Source organism: Brachionichthys hirsutus, unplaced genomic scaffold (genome assembly GCF_040956055.1).
Source record: "Brachionichthys hirsutus isolate HB-005 unplaced genomic scaffold, CSIRO-AGI_Bhir_v1 contig_723, whole genome shotgun sequence".
NCBI lineage: Eukaryota > Metazoa > Chordata > Actinopteri > Lophiiformes > Brachionichthyidae > Brachionichthys > Brachionichthys hirsutus.
The window spans coordinates 377,466-395,934 of NW_027180336.1; the positions used below are offsets into that span (position 1 = coordinate 377,466).

Below are 18,469 nucleotides of genomic sequence, written 5' to 3' on the forward strand. Positions count from 1 at the left end.
TGCGTCAGGAATGACATCCAGCGTAAAGATTTGCCAAACTACAATATGCAACACTAATAATACTAATACTCATAATTATTATTGTTACATTAATCTCGACTCCACTCTTATTCTTCTCTACAGGTGGATCAAGTTTGAGGAGAAGGTCGAGGCAGGAGGTGAACGCTGGAGTAAACCCCATGTGGCCACGCTGTCTTTGCACAGCCTTTTTGAGCTGCGTGCATGCATAGAGAAAGGCACCATTATGCTGGACATGGAAGCCTCGTCTCTGACTCAGGTTGTCGGTAGGTTGCTGCAGGTCACCATTCAACGGCGTGAACAAGACAATTCCCATCCCCTTTGTGTCCATTGCTGTAAGATGCAGTTTGACTCACTTATATGCAATGAAAGTGGAGTCTGCACCTCATCTCCTGCATAAAGTTCATGTTTTTCAATTCTAATTCTAATTACTAAATAAAGCAACATTTGACAGAACAAAGTTATAATTTAGAATTCCTCTTTTAGGTATTTGAAGAGATGCAGTAGACTAAGGTCAAAGCATGTAAGATTAGCCAGAGCTCCCAAAGCCCTGGATGACTCTGAAGGTGCCACTTGCTTCGTACAATACTTGACATTAAAACGTACAGAGACAATCTCATATTCAGTATGTAGATTTAATATAATATATAATATCCCACAAAGAAATTCATACTTTATCTGTAGTGAACTGTTCTATCTTTAGCCAATTGGCTGAAATGCTACATCAAGGGGAAATATCAACCCAAATGAAAATATGATTTGAAAAATGGCAAAACTATTATTCATATTTTGCTTTGCAACAAGTTAGAATTTCATCAAATGTCTCGTAGTTTTTCCATATTGGGGGGGGGGGTCTGAGAGTCTCTATGATTCACGTGTCAAGAAAAATCAAAACAATGTTTTTTTTAATTAAGATATTGTTCATTTTGAATATATATATATAAAAAAAAGAATTCTCTGGCTAAACCGAAATATATTGAGATTTGAGATCATTTTTGACCCTATGTTATCCCTAACCCTCTCTCTACACCCCCAGAGATGATCACTGACAACCAGATAGAGATCGGCCAGCTTAAACCAGACTTGAAGGACAAAGTGATGTACACACTTCTACGAAAACATCGTCACCAGACCAAGAAGTCCAACCTGCGCTCTCTGGCTGACATTGGAAAGACGGTCTCCGGTGCAAGTAGGCTGTTTTCCAACCAGGAGACCGGTAATGCTGATGCCAGTTTGGTGCAGTCTTCTATTTTTTTTTTAAATGATGAAGGAAGGATGATGAACAAAAAACTAAATTACAGACTAAATTACAGACTGACATGAACGCCTTAAATTAGAACCTGAGGTAGACAGTGAGTTTCTAGTTTTTGAGGTACACTGCTATCCTCTAGTCAAAAATAAATACTAGCTTCTGCTTAATAGATGAAGAAAACTTTTTTTTCCACCTGAAGCTTTACTATACAGTGTGAGCCCTATACTAAAATATTTTGAACATGCTAATACAAACTAATTATTTGTGCACTTTACTTTCACTCTAGTGAGACTAAAGTTGTGGCAATCTTTATCTAATTCATCACAAACGTTTGGTGTTTTATTCATTAAATGCACGATTAATGTACTCACTGAACTCTCCTGCACTAACTCACAGATACACGAACCTCAATAGATCTTGAAAACACTGTGTCTGCTCTTCAGCAGTGATATTTAACACCGGCATATTCAATTGGTGCATGAATTTATGACACTGGTGAGAGAAGTCCAGGGCCACGACAAATTATATTACTTTACCCACGCCTTTGATTAATAGTGAACTAGAGAGATTATCATATAAAGCTGCTAGAATGAAAATAATTGTCTTATATTTTGCTGAATGTTTACCAGATTGAAGCATCACGCACTTAATTTAAATCGTTTAATCTTTTATTTACAGCATTATATACCATCTCATCATACATAATGGGCTTCATTGAATTACTGGCTGAATTATGATTTATGCAAATAAAACTTGACAAATGTTCTGAAAATTAAGAATGTAGATATTGGTATGTTGGTATATTCAACATGCGTGGCTTAAAGAAAAGCATTCTCATTAACCAAATCCTTTTTTAAATGAATTTGACATCATATTTTCCTCAGGCAGCTGCACCGCGCTGCAAGTAGATTAGAATAATTAGTCTATTGCCAAAGCCATTAAAAGTGATTTCAAACATGAGCAGCGTGGCAGCCCTAATTGCACATTGGCGTCTTACCGTGATACAAGCATGTATCATTGCTTTGATTGTAACACGATAACAACTTAACTCAATGTTGACAGTGTAATTAACTGTTCAGTGCCATGGGTCTTTGGAAAGTGAAGGCTTTTATTATCTGCTGTTAGATTTATGAAAGGGGTTTAAGACTCTGTGAAAAGAAAAGCTCCCTTTATTTATGATCTGCTTTGGCGTGCTCAAATAGCAACTCATCACGTATCGTGATCGCAGCACTGCGATAAAGAGCTTTACTAATAATCATTCATTTATGATAGGTTTGTAAGGATAAAGTGCATCACACAACACGATTTGACACCTTGTGTTCCTGTCCAGTGACCCATGGTGCACTGATTTAGTCTCATCTCACTTTATTGCTTGCATGCTATTTAAATGACATTTTGCAGATTTACTTGATTTTGTTCTACTAAACTATATCTTGCTTTGGCTGAATGGACTTTTCTACCAACTCTTTTGCCATCTTTCCCCTCCATGTCCCTCTTCTTGCTTCGTTGGATTGGCTTTGATAACCTGCTGCTGCTGCTAAAAGCTCGCAGTCCTCTTCAGAACTCTTTGACTTGCCTGTCAGGTCACATATCGATGGAGGACTTGCAGTCTCAAACGAGCACCAGCATGGACTGGCTTAGTAAGTTGACTTGGCCCAGTCTACATTTACACTGCAGCCTGGTCAGACTGGTCAGTTTCGCTGTGTTTAATATGAGTTCTGATTGGCTCAACACTAAGCAGACAAAAAATTTACATTTCTGTTAGTTGCTGTTAGTTGTTATATAATTCCGTATCTTACTTTGTGTGACAGAGCAAATCCACGTAACTGTGAAAAATGTGACAGCATATTTTTGTTGCTGGCGCAGATTCACATACATCAAACAACACAGCTGCAGTTTGAATGTAGCTCTGACCAAACTACAGTATACTTAGATGTACATCCAGTGAGTAGTAGATATATTTTTAGGTGGCTCAAAATGAATTTAGTTGTGTATTCCCTTTATTACTTTAAGTACTATACATTTCTTCATCATTTACACTGGCTGCATCATACTGACAAACATGTTATTACCCACAATGCTCAGGGGGCAGATGAATGAAAGGCTACAGTGGCATCAGAAGTTACGCCCTCTGACCCCTCTGGAGACCGTCTCTTATTGCTGACAGCTTCCGGGCTGAAGTAAGGTCACTTTGTGCCGTCAGATCTGTCAGGCTGGAGATGACAAGAAAAAAAAACCCACAGTCAGCAGATGAAGAATCACTGGATGAAACATGATGAAAGCACTTAGTGGAATGTTGATGTGAAGGATGAAGAAAGATGGAGAAGACGATCAGATATTCCAAAGAGTTAGGATTGATGCTCAAGACGGCTTTTTGGCATCTGTCTTTAGCTACGCCTCAATGATGGCATTATATTGGGTTTATATCTTACGTAGAAATTATATTACTAATACATTCTAGTTATAAAATAACTGATAATGTCTGATCTCAGATAGAATAGTAATAGTTTCCGATTCAAGATTTTCCATAGAATTTCATGTAGAACAAGTTATTGTCCTTTTCAAATGAGCCCTTTTCAGTTTGACCTAAATGTTTGCTTTGACAATAATTGAATGGAGAGGTAATTAGGAATTGGCCTTTTAGTCTGCTCCAGCTAAGTGACGATGACGACGTCGGTTTGTGTTTCTCTCCATGGTTTCCATGAAGATATCCGTTTCCTTAATATCTCGGTGTTGCATCCGGAGCGAACTTTCTGGGCCACTGTCTCCTCTCTGGTTCTGCTCTTCCTTCTTTTACACTAAGTTCTTAGATCCTGCTGAAGTTGAAGCTGGTTTAACTCTTCTGGATTGATGCGTTTTAACAGGTAGCCCGGCCACAACTCACCGAAACATAAACTCCAGCAGCCTGGTCGACATTTCAGACAAACCGGAAAAAGACCAGGTGAGTCGTCCTGATCATTTAACTGTTGAAATCTGTTTTTTGTTGTGTTGATTTTATATATATAAAAAATAATCCTGCAGTGTTCCAGCTGAGATAATCAGTCAATCGAACTATGTTGGGCAGTAATTGTAATTTCTTTATTGGAATATGAATGTGAAATGTTTCTGTTTGTGTACCTTTGTTCCCCCCCCCCCCCCCCCCCCCCAACGTTTAAAATATACCACACAACATACAGTAATCCATTTCTTCAAGGACACTGGGACACACAAGCAGGTCACCATTGCCAAGTTAATTAAAATGCAAGCCTGACTTCATCCACTGTGAAGCCAGTCTGTGGCAGCTCACTGCTCCAGAACAGAGTTCGATGCAGCAGTTGCTCTGAAAGTGCAGCAGCAAAGTGCAGTACTGCACGTATGGACTTCATGGTATTTTAGTTGTGATGGTGAAGAGCGTCTTCCTGGATCACTGCTCACTGAAAACAGACTTTTCATGAAATCTGAATGAGCAGGAGAACATATTTTGCAAATCACTTTCTTTTTTCAGAAAACTGGCATTGTAGTGATTTTTTGTAGCAGACAGTTCGACTTCTTTTTAATAGTGGAATACTTAGATAAATGCATTAGCAGCAGCCGTTTGTTCATTTAGTCCCATCTTAGAACAGGCGTCTCCTGGAGACGAGAATTGGGTCAGACTGATCCAGTAAGACTTCCTGTGGGACAGATGCAGTAAGAAAGAGACAACCGGACAGGAAGAACAATCTCCTGATACGTTTCCACCCCGGCTCAGCCTATAAATATCAGTAATAAGGTTCCTCTTTGATCATTTCTAATCTGGCCACATGTATGATACCACGGTGCTGGAAGACGTGTCAGAGAAGATCATTTAAAGTTGTAATAAGATTAGCTGCATAGTAAATACTGACATCTTTAGCAGACATCCGCCACATCTTTCTGCCACCACCCTTTCATTATTTAAATGCATAGAGTCACAGCAAGTTTGATGCTCTGTAACGTCTGTGTAGCTACAATGTCCGCTAAACCACATAACAATGCAAACAAGATTTCCTTCTGCTTTTCACTACAGAAAAAGCCCCGGTGAAAACTGTTGAAAATGCATATTAGCTAGAGGAAGACCTCTCAGGTACAAGGTCAAACATGGCCAAGTGAATTTGTGCCTGGCGCAAACAGAACAAGAACAGATTGGGGTGAACGTGGGGTGTGAGGGCAGCGTGGTGCGGATTGGCAGATTTGAACTCTCAACTCAATCATTTACAGACTAAACCTTTGCCAACGCAGCTCAACAAACTCTGATTGGATATGCGTATATCTTCCCAGGGGGAGTCCACTGGTTTATGGGACTCAAGTCCTCAGAGGTGGACAGCGACTCTGCCAGTGCACGATCGCTGCATTCCTTTAGTTTTGTTCCATCTTATTGTGTATTGATCTCGTACTATACATTATACTAATGTGTTGCGTCCTTTACCAGCCGCCAGACAGTGTTGGTCATGTTCTAATCCAATTTAAATCCTCACACAGATTACTTTAGAGCCACATTTGCCATCAGCCAATACTCGCCGTACTGCTTCTGCTATCAGAGCGTTCTGTGGACAGGATCAGTTATCGTCATCGTGGTATTGTAAGCACAATAGCAGAATCCTAAAAGAGCAATAGAAGCAACACTGGTGATGAGATTATATCTGACGAACAAGCTTTATGTCTTATTGATAGTACCCCTTTGTATAGAAACGTGCTTTTATCAGGGAGTGATAATACAAGAGTGAAAAGCACTGAACTGAAGTCAGAGAACACCAAAGGGTTAACAGGGTAAGAACTCCGCCTCTGAGTCATCGTTGACTCTTTAATCTTTTTAGTTCATTAGCTTGAATGGGTTTACCCTGCTTGGTTTTTTCTTCTTTTACCTGTTTTATTGTTTTTACCGCCATTGTTTGGTTTATAGAAGGTTTTGCATTGAGAAGGCAATGAAGAGTTTGATCGAGTGAAAAATGCCCATTTGTGCAGACAGTTTATCATCAGCTATTTGATGGTGAAGAATCTTCCCTTCGTTTGGAGGTAACCATTTAAACTTTATGCTACTCAAACAGTCTTGCGTAATGGAGGACGAGGAGCCTCAGCAGGAGGCCTCCTTTCTGGTTTGGGTTTAACTAATCCATCAACTAAGAAACTGAACCGTTGAAGCTGAAGTGTTGTTGAAAGCTAATTCAAACCACCATTAGTGTAAACCCTTTGTGACATCCAGGCTTCTGAAGACCGATGGACCGTCTCTGGCTGGGACTGCCCTCTCTGTTAAAGTGTAACACATTGCTTTTACCTTATCTGTTTTCTATCCAGATATTTATGATTCATTGTCTTTGAAGTTTTTATTACGAATGATGTTTGTTCACAAACATCCACTTTTTATTATAGTCATCTTATAAAGCAGTTATGACTATGGCATGAAAGGGGGATTGTAATACTGTATATTATATTTATATATTTACGGCTCCTGGATCAAACATGAGCCATCTCAAGATAATATATCCCCGAACTTCAGCAAGAAAAAGATGACCAACTTGCAGATTAACCTTAAAATCACATTTTCAAGGCTTATTGTTTATATTTTTTTATTCTGTCTGTCAGACACACCATATGACATGGAGTTCAGTCTCCTTTGAATTTTGCATTTCATGAGGAGTATCAGGAGGATGTACTAAAACACAGCAGTTTATAACAGACACTTCAGTACTATAAGAATAGTGAAGAAAAGACACATGAACAAAGTGTCTTAATGACATGGATGGATGGCTCATGGGCCATCCATCCATCCATCCATCCATCCATCCATCCTTCTTGCTGTGAGGCAACAGCGCTAACCACTACACCAACTTGCCACCGCCCATAGGCTAAATACGTTTTATTCCTCCAATCCCGATCGACATGGTATCAGAAAGCTACAGGTTAAACATAATGCACTTGTTCGGGTCCAAATTTACACACGTTATTTGTTTGCTCATGCATTTTCAGAGCGGAATTCCAAACAGAAAAGGAGATTTTTGAAGCCAAAGTTTCTGAATCTGTTCCTAAATTATGAAAAAGAGTTGAATAAAAAGAACTGCATTGTTCAAACAGTTCCTCGGCGGACTTGAATGTCCCCTGGAGGTGAAATGTTGACGCTGTGGAACTCAGCAGGTGTCTGACCATGGCCATGACAGCGAGACATACAGCCTCACTTAGACAGCATGGGAGCCGCCTGGTTTGGTATTTGATCTGAATGGGATTGTCCTGTTTGAAATAGGTTGTTCTATTCAGTGCGTACCGTGCCGGGCAGCTTGCTGATGTGAACATAACATTTAATGCCCTACTCTATTCTTCTCCGTTGTGCATTAAAGCTAAGGAACAAGTTCATGAAGAAGTTGCCGAGAGACGCCGAAGCCTCCAACATACTGGTGGGGGAGGTGGACTTCCTGGATGCACCATTTGTGGCGTTTGTTCGTCTGCAGCAAGCTGTGATGCTGGGAGCCTTGACAGAGGTTCCTGTTCCCACAAGGTAGCAGACGTCTGGTTCATAAGGCAGTGCAGCTGCCTCGATGCAGCCCTACCTCACACATACACATTCTACACATCTAGATCTTGAAGCACTGCCAGAAATCTGGAGGAAGGAAAAACCTAATAATATAGAAAATACACAATGTTGAATAGTGTCATATTTGTATTCATTTGTGCTCACCCTGATGAGCACAAATGTGATTTCATATTATATAGTATAATATATATATAGTGTTACTGTATATCGTATTATCATAGGATTATTCCCTTTGAAGGTTTTATCCATTATGGAGTCAACTCAATTGAATTTTCTTGCATCCACAGGTTTTTGTTTGTCTTGCTTGGACCCAAAGGCAAAGCAAAGTCGTACCATGAGATTGGAAGAGCAATTGCCACACTGATGTCGGATGAGGTGTGACTCCCATTAAGAAACATTGCCTGAGATACTTTTCTCTGTTTGCTTAATGTTTTGCTTCTATTTAGAACAAGTTCATTTCATTATTTGTTGCCATAGTATGAATTTTAATCTATAATATAAAGATTAATCTGTAATCTCTAAATAAATTATTGATACAAAATTGTGCCCAAGTTTTGTTTAATATTTAGGATTATTATTATTATTATTATAATATTTGTTGTGTTAACATTTTCTACAATATTATTATAGTAGTAATAGTAGTATAATCTCTATACTCATGTTGTGTTTTTAATGCCTGTTTGGTAGGACATTCTTAATCTCAGACGTTAATTCTTCGATGCTGAATATCCCTTGTCTCTGTCTGTCCCTCCAGGTGTTTCGTGACATTGCATATAAAGCCAGGGACAGACAGGACCTGCTAGCGGGTATTGACGAGTTCCTGGATGAGGTCATTGTGCTTCCTCCCGGAGAGTGGGATCCGGCTATCAGGATAGAGCCTCCCAAATCTCTCCCCTCCTCTGACAAAAGGTCTGTAAAAGTCTACCTCTCTACCGTGATGATTAATTAGCCCTGTTGTTTGTAGATAGAAATGTCAACTGGTATATCAATATAGCAGACATTCAGGAATCTAAGTTGTGCCTCCAGACTCTGCTTCCCCTCCATAAGAGGAAATAATTTAATTTTGCATACATAGTTGTCTTACAATAAATACACAGTCAGACAGTTACTGCAAATAAAGATATTAATTTAGTTCACACAGATTCTGACTGCTCATGAATCTGCCATTATTGTAGTATTAGAACTCCCAGAAACAGCGTAAAACCTGTATGTGAAAGGATTCAGCAAACAAAGCACTAAAAATAAAAGCAAAAAAGCACAACTTTGTAGGAATACTACTTGAAATGGAATTAAATTTCAAGTTGAAGGCAGTGGCGTTCTTGCTAAAAACATTTCATATTTTAGGAAAAACATGTATGCTGGAGGGGACTCTCAGATGAACGGAGATATGCCTCATGACGGAGGTCAAGGAGGAGGGGGCCACGCTCCAGGGGAGGAGCTAACAAAGACTGGAAAGTATGAAAAATGCTTTTAAACATTTAAAACGTGCTTTTTTTACTGCAACAGGATTGCTCTGTGTGTATGTCTACAAGCCTGCTGTAGCATCACAGAATGACTTTATAAAAACGGGAGAAAATAGAAACGTGAATGGTCATCGTAGTGTGTGTATTTCTACACAGCACAAACTGCAGTTCAGATGTGAGTGTTTAAAACAGAAAAGTTCATCTTAAAAAGGACGACGTTTTTCCTTGCCATAGTCATAATTAAGCTTTAAGTCATGTTTTGGATACTAAAAATGCCTCATCGGTTTCTACAGTTTCCTGTTGTGTTGGGTCTAAGTCTTGATCTAATAGTCACATTCAGCAGGTTGATTTGTTTGTGCTCGCTATTGCACGTTGTAAAACGACACACCATTTGCGTTTTCAGGTTTTGCGGGGGTCTCAAACTTGACATCAAAAGAAAAGCGCCTTACTTTCTCAGTGACTTCACAGACGCATTAAACATTCAGGCCCTGTCGGCCATTCTGTTTATTTACCTGGGAACTGTGACAAACGCCATCACCTTCGGTGGCCTGCTGGGCGACGCTACGGAAAGCATGCAGGTCAGACTGAGTTGAACTTTTGCAAAGTCCGATGGGTGTTTTCAGTTTCCATCCCGAATGATTCCATGAGAGTTCCCGTCCATGTCTGCAGGGAGTTCTGGAGAGTTTTCTGGGCACAGCGATCGCCGGTGGGGTTTTCTGTCTGCTGGGCGGCCAGCCTCTCATCATCCTCAGCAGCACTGGTCCTGTCCTGGTGTTTGAACGGCTGCTCTTCAACTTCAGCAAGTATGATCTTCATTCTCCGATGTTTTTAGGGGCTGGGAGTTGGAAACAGTATTTCATTATCACCCTGTCAGCTGTTCATGCCTGAAAAATATCAATATCAAAACCTTTCTCTTTCTTTCTTGCATAGTTGTATCGCAAAGTCATCAACGCTTAGATACAAAACTATTATTGATGATTCGCTCTGTTTTTAGAGATCATGAATTTGACTACCTGGAGTTCCGTCTGTGGATTGGCCTGTGGTCGGCGTTCTTATGTCTGGTGCTTGTGGCCACTGACGCCAGCTACTTGGTTCAGTACTTCACCCGGTTCACTGAGGAAGGCTTCGCCTGTCTCATCAGCTTCATCTTCATCTACGACGCCTTCAAGAAGATGCTCAAATTATCTCACCACTATCCCATCGATTCTGATTATAAAATGGATTATGTCACGCAGTATGACTGCCTCTGCATGGCCCCTGCTGTTCTAGGTGGGACTTTTCTTTTCTTTGTGTGTGTGTGTTGCACCCATGATGCACGTTATTGTTCCCAGCTGGAGTAGGACTGGGACGCTGTTGCTGGCAGGTTGACCATTGAGCCATAGAGCCATCCCCAGAGTGGGATCTCTCGACAACGATTCGGTTTTTAACATCATCTTGATTATGGATCAGGCCTTTGAGGGGACTCACCCTTAATGACATGAGTCCAAAGCCTTTCAGTGGGTTTTACACCCCACAAATTAACAATTTGCATCTTTAGTTTACAACAATAATACTTTCATCACTGACTGGAAAGTGTTCTTAGTTTCAACTTACAGATGGTTTTGAGAAGAAATAAACATTTACTGGTAGCTCCACAGTGCAAGCATGAAGAATTTAAGTTACCGTAAAGTAAAGGAGAAGAAACCAAACATTATTTCAGCTTCTCTTGAGTACGGTTGCCTCTTTTGGGCTTTGTAGCTATCTGGTTGGTTGTTTCACTGACACCACTCTCCACCACTGAAGTCTTACGTTCAACTTAACAAAATACTGGAGAACTATACCAACATTACGTATGGCATGACTGCAGTTGTATTCTTGTTGCTTTACAAACTATATTTTCAATCAAAACAAAATGCAAAGCAGGATGTAATGTGTAATAACAATCGTTAGCATTAACATGATCAGATTCTTTTTTGTTTTTTGCAGAGAACAGTACGGACATCATGGGTGATCCTCTAGAAGGTACTTCAGTCTGGTACTGGAACAATACTGATCTGGCAAGTTCACATTATTTAATTATCCTTCACATGTTCTAGTTTTCATTTGAGTGCAAACTGTTTTTTATCGAAACAAATCTATGCCGGCTGGAGTGGTGGCACAGAGGGTAGTGCTGTTGCCCCACAACTAGAAGATCCTGGGTTCAAATCCACCATCAAAACATGCAGTATATGGGTGACTGGGTGACACTGAACTGACTGCAGGCATGAATGTGGATGTGAATGGTTGTCTCTCTCTCTCTCTCTCTAACCCTGCCTCCTGCCCAAAGTCACCCAAACTGGGATAGGACACAGTACTGTATGAGTAGTTACAGAACATGAATCAATGGTTGTGTATTACACAACGACCCCCCCCATGGAAAGTCTGAGACGGCATCAGTCAGCTCATCTCCTCCTCCTCTGAAGTATAAAAGATAAACATGTGCAACACATCTAAAGCCTTTAGGCTACTGTTGTTTTATTATGGCTTTAGTACGGCACCTCATATGCGACTGCTTCTGACGCCTTTGCTTTCTCTGTGCAGCCAATGAACGCGACGTGGTCGTCGCTCACAAAGACAGAGTGCTTAAAGTACAACGGCGAGCTGGTGGGGAAGGCCTGCGACTTCATTCCCGACATCACCCTCATGTCCTTCATCCTGTTCTTTGGGACCTACGCTTGCTCCATGTTTCTGAAGCACTTCAAAGCCAGCCCGTTCTTCCCCACCACTGTGAGCCGCCGTCAGCCACGCTCCGATCATTTAATGAGACGGTTCATCTGTGACGGAAATTAATTAGACGTCCAAATGTGTGAGCAGCAGTTTACACAGCAGTGTTTGTGGCGACTTTCCCCGCAGGTGAGGAAACTAATCAGTGACTTTGCCATCATCTTGACGATCTTCATCTTTTGTGGCGTTGATCTCCTCGTCGGAGTCGAAACTCCGAAGCTCATTGTGCCAAGTGAATTCAAGGTGTGCATTGTGATTTTGGTGTTTTGTTTCTTAAACTATAATTTGGCCCTAAGAGACTCTTGTGACGTGATTTCAATCTGAAATGCAGCCTATTTACAGAGAAACTAGACAGAAACAAAAGCAGCAGGTAGAGATGAACATGTAAGAAGGGGAGAGTTGATTTCTGACTGACATGTTCAAGTGTCTGCCCCCCCCATATATAGCCAACGAGTCCTAAGAGGGGCTGGTTTGTGCCCCCCTTTGGAGGAAACCCGTGGTGGGTTTACCTGGCATCCTCTGTTCCTGCCCTGCTGGTCACCATACTGATCTTCATGGACCAACAGATTACTGCCGTGATTGTCAACCGGAAGGAGAACAAGCTGAAGGTTAGTCTTCAACAAGCCTGCCATTGGCCGACTGCTTTCTTCTATCTGCATGTTACCGGTTTCCTTTTTTTTTTTTGCTTCAGAACAACCCCCAAACTGGCAACCTGCACTCTTAAAATATAAAGTAACCAAAGTAACTAACTTAATCACCAATTAGACATGGCCCTAAATGAGCTAGCAGCTGGTACCCTTTCTTCTGCTGAGGTTTAGCCATTTCATTGTCAGCTTCCCGTGTGAAAACATTTCATCACAGGTCCCCCCCCCCCAGACTTGTGGAAATAAAAAGAACAATCTGTGCCTTCCTTGCTAAAATCGATGTAGGGTGAGGAGAGCATTAGACATGACATGTCGTGAGTGTGAAACCGCCTCTGTCCCTGTCTGCCCAACTAAATCTCGGTTGCTGACTGGGCATGTTCTCTAGCTGAGTCTTGTAACTGGATTATTGAAATGGCAACATCATAGTTTATTTTACATCGCAGTGTGCTGTTTTGTTTTTAGAACTGACATGGCTCCATTAATAGACGGGCCATGTCATTTCCAACTACTAGAATATGTTCAGTCAGACCTCTCTTTGGGACTGACAGACATGTGGTCTCACTATATCTATATCAGACTTCAATAACAAAACATTAAATATTGAGGGTAAATGGTCAAGCGGGAGATAAACGTATTTGTGCCAGTATTGGGAGTCATTTGTGTTGAATTCTGGCGTTACAAATGAGAAGATGATCTCAATTTAGTGCCGACCATTTTAAACCTGTGCTTGAATGTGCATTTTAGTTTAAACACATGCTAAATGTTTTCTTTTTTTGTAATACGAGGTCATGCTTTCTTTCTGGTGCCCCATCCTGTTTTATGTGAAGTAAGGAGTTCTGTGTTTTTCCATTTTGTACCGGTCACTGTCCCCCTTCACACTGTCATCAAATATCGTTGTCATTCTTCTCACAGTCATGACAGATGTTGCACGGCAGTGACGGAACATGGTTCACTTCAAAAAAGCAACTACCTGAGATGCTCAGACTGCCTCTGCTGAAGCTGTGCAATGATTGTCTTGATTTCAGACGTGTTGCATGTTCATTTAAGGATTAATTGCATAATCTCTCAGATTACTTTGCATTAATAACATGGACTCATATCAAACTCATACATAATCAGACCAGGTATTAGCTGCTTTGCAGGTGCTGTATGTGCTGAATGTTTCTCCCTGACGTTACACATGCATGACCTTTGACCTTGTTTTTTTTTTTGTTCCAGAAAGGGGCAGGCTACCATCTGGATCTCCTTTGGGTATCTATTCTCATGGTGATCTGCTCCTTCATGGGTCTGCCGTGGTACGTAGCCGCTACCGTGATCTCTATCGCTCACATCGACAGTCTGAAGATGGAAACGGAAACATCGGCTCCCGGAGAGCAGCCCAAGTTCCTGGGTGTGAGGTGAGACTGCTAGCGTGTTGGAGTGTCCCTGGAGCTAGATGCACACACACACGACACGGCAATTGCATCTTGTGACATTTTGTAGAATGCTCATTCTGCTTAGAACAGTTGTGCTGCAATACCGCCACCTATAGGTGAGATGCCAACACACCCATCTGTTTGTACACTACAGCGAAAGGCAGCACATGTCGTCATGTCTGTTGGGCTTGCCTGGTTCACGCATCATCATTCCAACAATGTTTTTGCAAAAGTTAGTTGAAATATTCTAGAATGATTCCAGAAAATAAATATATATGTCTCTGCTCTATATGTGGGCTGCACCAGACATTAATTTGTTTCTTTTTTGGCCCAAGTTTTTTAAAATCCCTTCTTCTAACCAGATAACTGTATTTCCCCTCTTTCTTCAGAGAGCAGAGGGTCACTGGTGTGTGTGTGTTCCTCCTGACAGGACTGTCTGTATTTATGGCTCCTATTTTAAAGGTAAATTGTGACAGATTGCTTTACGACTTGTTATTATGCGATGTGTGTTTTTAATCATGTTGTTTTTGTATGTTTCATCTAATCAAAATACTACCTCAATAAAGTGATACATCACATGACTAGCTTTTGCTTTTCCAGGTTAGGTTCATAGGATATATTAAAAATCACAGTTGCACATAGTTGTATTATTACTATTATTATGAGAAAGCTAAGCAGAAAAATAAAGCATTGGTTAGATGTTTTTAAAAAAAACTCATTGGGCATTTAATTTGATTTCTGCTTATTTTAAATAGTTCATCCCGATGCCTGTCCTGTATGGAGTTTTCCTATACATGGGAGTTGCTTCTCTCAATGGCGTGCAGGTAAATGTTGAGTCTTTGAGATGTGATTATAAAATGTATTTCATAATGTGAATTATAGAGCAATGTTAAGGAAACTGATATGACTAAACCGGCCTGACTCATGTCATTTTTGTTATATTTGAAGGTCAAATTTATATATCTTCCTTTATTACAAGATGCCTCTGAGTGCTGCGCTGATATATTCATGCATTCACTGCATCCTGTGATGTTTGTCTGTCTGTAGTTTATGGATCGTATCAAGCTGTTTCTGATGCCAGCAAAGCATCAGCCCGACCTGATTTACCTGCGACACGTTCCTTTGAGGAAGGTCCACCTCTTCACCTTCATCCAAGTCCTTTGCTTGGCTATGCTGTGGATCCTGAAGTCCACTGTGGCGGCTATTATATTCCCTGTTATGGTTAGAAGCTTTAATATTAAGATTTATCCATTACTGAGTAAGTACAGCAAGACTTTCTAGCTTTCATCACCAGAAAGTATTTATTCAGCTGATACGGATTCAGTTGTTACATCATTGAAAGATGTGTTAATTCTTATAATATCTTCACTATACTGAGTTTTACAACATTGATCATTTCAATTAATGTATTTATAGCCTCTCTTGTTTCATATTAAAAGGAACATTTAAAAGAATAATAATTGTATTTATAGAGGAAGCTAATCATCCTTTTAATTCCAAGAATGCATAAATAGTCCACTCCTATCTTCTTATGCTTCTATGCTTAGATCCTCGCTCTGGTAGCGGTCAGAAAAGCAATGGACTATGTGATCTCCCAGCATGACTTGAGCTTCCTGGATGACGTCATCCCAGAGAAAGACAAGAAGAAGAAAGAAGATGAGAAGAAAAAGAAAAGACGAGGCAGCACAGACAGCGATGCTGAAGATGTAGGAATTTACTGTTTTCATTTTACTCAAGTGCAAGAAGCTTTTATCATTAGAACATCACCAGCGTTCTTCCTTTAAATCCACTGAAAGACCAATATCCAGGTCTACAGACGAGATGAGTCCTTCATCCAACAGGGCTGTTGCTATAGTGATGTGTCCCCCCCTTCTTTCAGATAAAAAAACATTTTACTGACAGGCAGCATTAGAACTTTCTTTCATGAGTGTTTTTTTTAATATATATACTTTACCAATGTTCCAAAATGAGCCACCGCTCACCACTCTTTGCTCTGGTACGTATTACTGACTTGAACGCAGAAGCAGAGGTCCTCATTTGTCCCCTCAGCGCAGATCGACTAAGACTCGACCCAGGAGTGGAACTGCATTTAAAGTGGGAAGGATCTTGTTGTACTGACTTGTGCCTTCACGGGTAGCTACTCTTGTCTCTGATTACAGTGTGTTCTCCAGCCATTGTAACATTAGTCTGCTCAGATCTGTCCTCAGGTCTGTTCCGGTCAGGTATGCTTAACAGATCAGTTGTGGAAGTTTTGCATGGATTTGTTTCATACCAACCACATGCCCAACACACGTAACTGGAAATAGTAAAGTCGATTATGGTGATGATGACGACGAGGGTGATGATGATATGCCACTTCTTGAAACAGAAAACTGTGTTTAGACTTTAGAGTAACCTAAATCACTCCTACAGCCAGGAACGTACATACCAGTTGTGTCAGCACTCCTTTTTTTTTTTTGAAGTCATCAGCTTATATTTTGCAGTTTCCTTTGAAGTAGGGGTTAAGTAGTGAAGACCGACAGAGATGGATTTGTGTACTGATGTAGCACAGAGACACCCCAGAGGTCCTGTCTCAGGATGCGTCTCCTCTCTCCAACAGTCTGACTATCCTTACAATGAGAATGTCCCCAGCATTAAAATCCCCATGGACATGATGGAGCAGGAGCCCTTCTTAGGCGATAAGGCCTCTGACAGTGAGTAAAACCCCCAAACTACCAGCTGAGCCAGAGGGGAGCTGCTTCTTCGCTCTGTCCACTTCTCCTGCTCCACTTGTGCATCAGATGATTTTTTTTATGTCACTGGGGGTGGATGTTGTGCTGCCTGTTTGTCTTTGACTCACTGCGTGACTTTGTTTCTCTCTAGAGATGCATGGAATTAACTCTCTTTCTTCTGCTGTTGTAGTTTCACCCTGGATTGTGATGTCTTGAACTACCTTAATCATGATTTGTCTTTTCCCTTTTCCCTTCTGACTTCTTTTTTCATTACCCAAAAATTTTCTCTCTTTGGTGTACAATTTCAACTAACGCTTCAAATACTCTAAAAGGACTATGTTACCACTTTCTTTTAGTATATGGTCATAATCTGCCTTTTTGTTAATGAAGCTTTAAAGTAAGTTAGTAACGTTAAATTGATGCTGTATTTGGTTTTGGTACTGCAGCAAGACAAAGATCAGCTACATTTTCCCAGCACAGCTAAGAAACAAACGGCGCGTGTCAGACACGACACGCCCTCAAACATATTAGCTTGGCTACAAACAGTTTACTCCTCTTTATCTTTCGCAGAGAAATCCCCGTCATTCCTTGAACGACACACATCGTGTTGAGCAGCTTCGCTACTACCAGGCCAATTGCTTGTCCAGGTGAGACGTGAAAGTGTGTGTTTATGTGTGACACAGTGAAGTAATGCATATAGGATGCGGTTGAGAGCCAAAGAACCACAGACTCACAGATCTAGTTTTCTAGCAGGTCAAATTAAATAACAAAGGGGAACAAAGCTAAATAGAACTAGAATTGATTTTTGCGTAAATTCTGCCATAACTGCAGCATCAAAGGTCACAAAAGGTCAACCTAATGTCTCCATCTTAGCTCCTTTTTCAAAAGACTGTACATTTGAAAGAACCGCAATGTGGAGGGACATCCTGATGACCCTGATGTTTTACTGTCGTTGCAGTCCTGAGACGAGCCCATTGAAGTCTGTGCCTCAGATTATAATAGACATGGACCCAGATGACGATCATTCTTTCTACTGGAAGAGCAGAGGATCTGAAACGTCTCTGTAGTCGAGCAATAAATGGCTGGCAGGTGAATCCTGCAGCACCAGTTCATTTCTTTTTAAGACCATTTTACACAGTGTGAAAACTGTTGTGAAGTATGTGATGTAGAAGAAAGGGAGCAGTCCAACACCACGGTAGATTTCTAAGGAAACCATTTCAAAACCAGCTCTTTCTTAATTATCTTGTGCTGGTTTACTTCTCACAGCTCGACAGGAAACTGTCTTTACTTTCTGACTAAGGGTTAAATGAAGTGTCTTCCTACTCATCCTAACGCTGATCAATAGCAGCAGTTCTCTCTAGCATGGAACATCCTCCTTAATCTTTTCCTATAAATTTATATATATATATAGTCAGATTTTTTTAATATATAAACAGAAATTTAATTACTTCAATATTTTCCTATAGCAGGAAAATTATGTTTTTATAGCGCTACCTCTTGATTTAGATCAATTTCTTTCTATTATTGAATGCAGCGTGTTGATTTGGGGTTTGGATAATTTCTCTCTGTCTTCTTGTAGAATGGAAATGACTCAAGAGCATCACTGTGTTATATATCGTGTGAAGGCAATGTATGGAAGTAGACATTATGATTTAATTAACAGTTAATGAATGCATATATTTCAATGTGCAGATGAGTTCCATA

At 40.5% G+C, this 18,469-nt stretch overlaps 1 protein-coding gene across 1 annotated transcript in view; it reads left to right on the plus strand.

Annotated features, from left to right (window-relative positions):
* Positions 1–17,951, plus strand: part of LOC137913591 (electrogenic sodium bicarbonate cotransporter 1-like) — a 35,231-nt gene extending 17,280 nt beyond the window's left edge. The window contains exons 5-26 of the mRNA XM_068757234.1: positions 124–284; positions 1,055–1,234; positions 2,815–2,910; positions 4,135–4,211; positions 7,597–7,754; positions 8,078–8,165; positions 8,545–8,699; positions 9,135–9,245; positions 9,657–9,831; positions 9,923–10,056; positions 10,248–10,522; positions 11,219–11,289; positions 11,813–11,998; positions 12,125–12,238; positions 12,442–12,603; positions 13,858–14,036; positions 14,444–14,516; positions 14,810–14,878; positions 15,102–15,275; positions 15,602–15,760; positions 17,336–17,412; positions 17,724–17,951. Of these exons, the coding sequence (XP_068613335.1) occupies positions 124–284; positions 1,055–1,234; positions 2,815–2,910; positions 4,135–4,211; positions 7,597–7,754; positions 8,078–8,165; positions 8,545–8,699; positions 9,135–9,245; positions 9,657–9,831; positions 9,923–10,056; positions 10,248–10,522; positions 11,219–11,289; positions 11,813–11,998; positions 12,125–12,238; positions 12,442–12,603; positions 13,858–14,036; positions 14,444–14,516; positions 14,810–14,878; positions 15,102–15,275; positions 15,602–15,760; positions 17,336–17,412; positions 17,724–17,832 (2,983 nt within the window). The 3' untranslated portion in view covers positions 17,833–17,951. The remainder of the gene's footprint in view (positions 1–123; positions 285–1,054; positions 1,235–2,814; positions 2,911–4,134; positions 4,212–7,596; positions 7,755–8,077; positions 8,166–8,544; positions 8,700–9,134; positions 9,246–9,656; positions 9,832–9,922; positions 10,057–10,247; positions 10,523–11,218; positions 11,290–11,812; positions 11,999–12,124; positions 12,239–12,441; positions 12,604–13,857; positions 14,037–14,443; positions 14,517–14,809; positions 14,879–15,101; positions 15,276–15,601; positions 15,761–17,335; positions 17,413–17,723) is intronic.
* Positions 17,952–18,469: the final 518 nt, after the last annotated feature.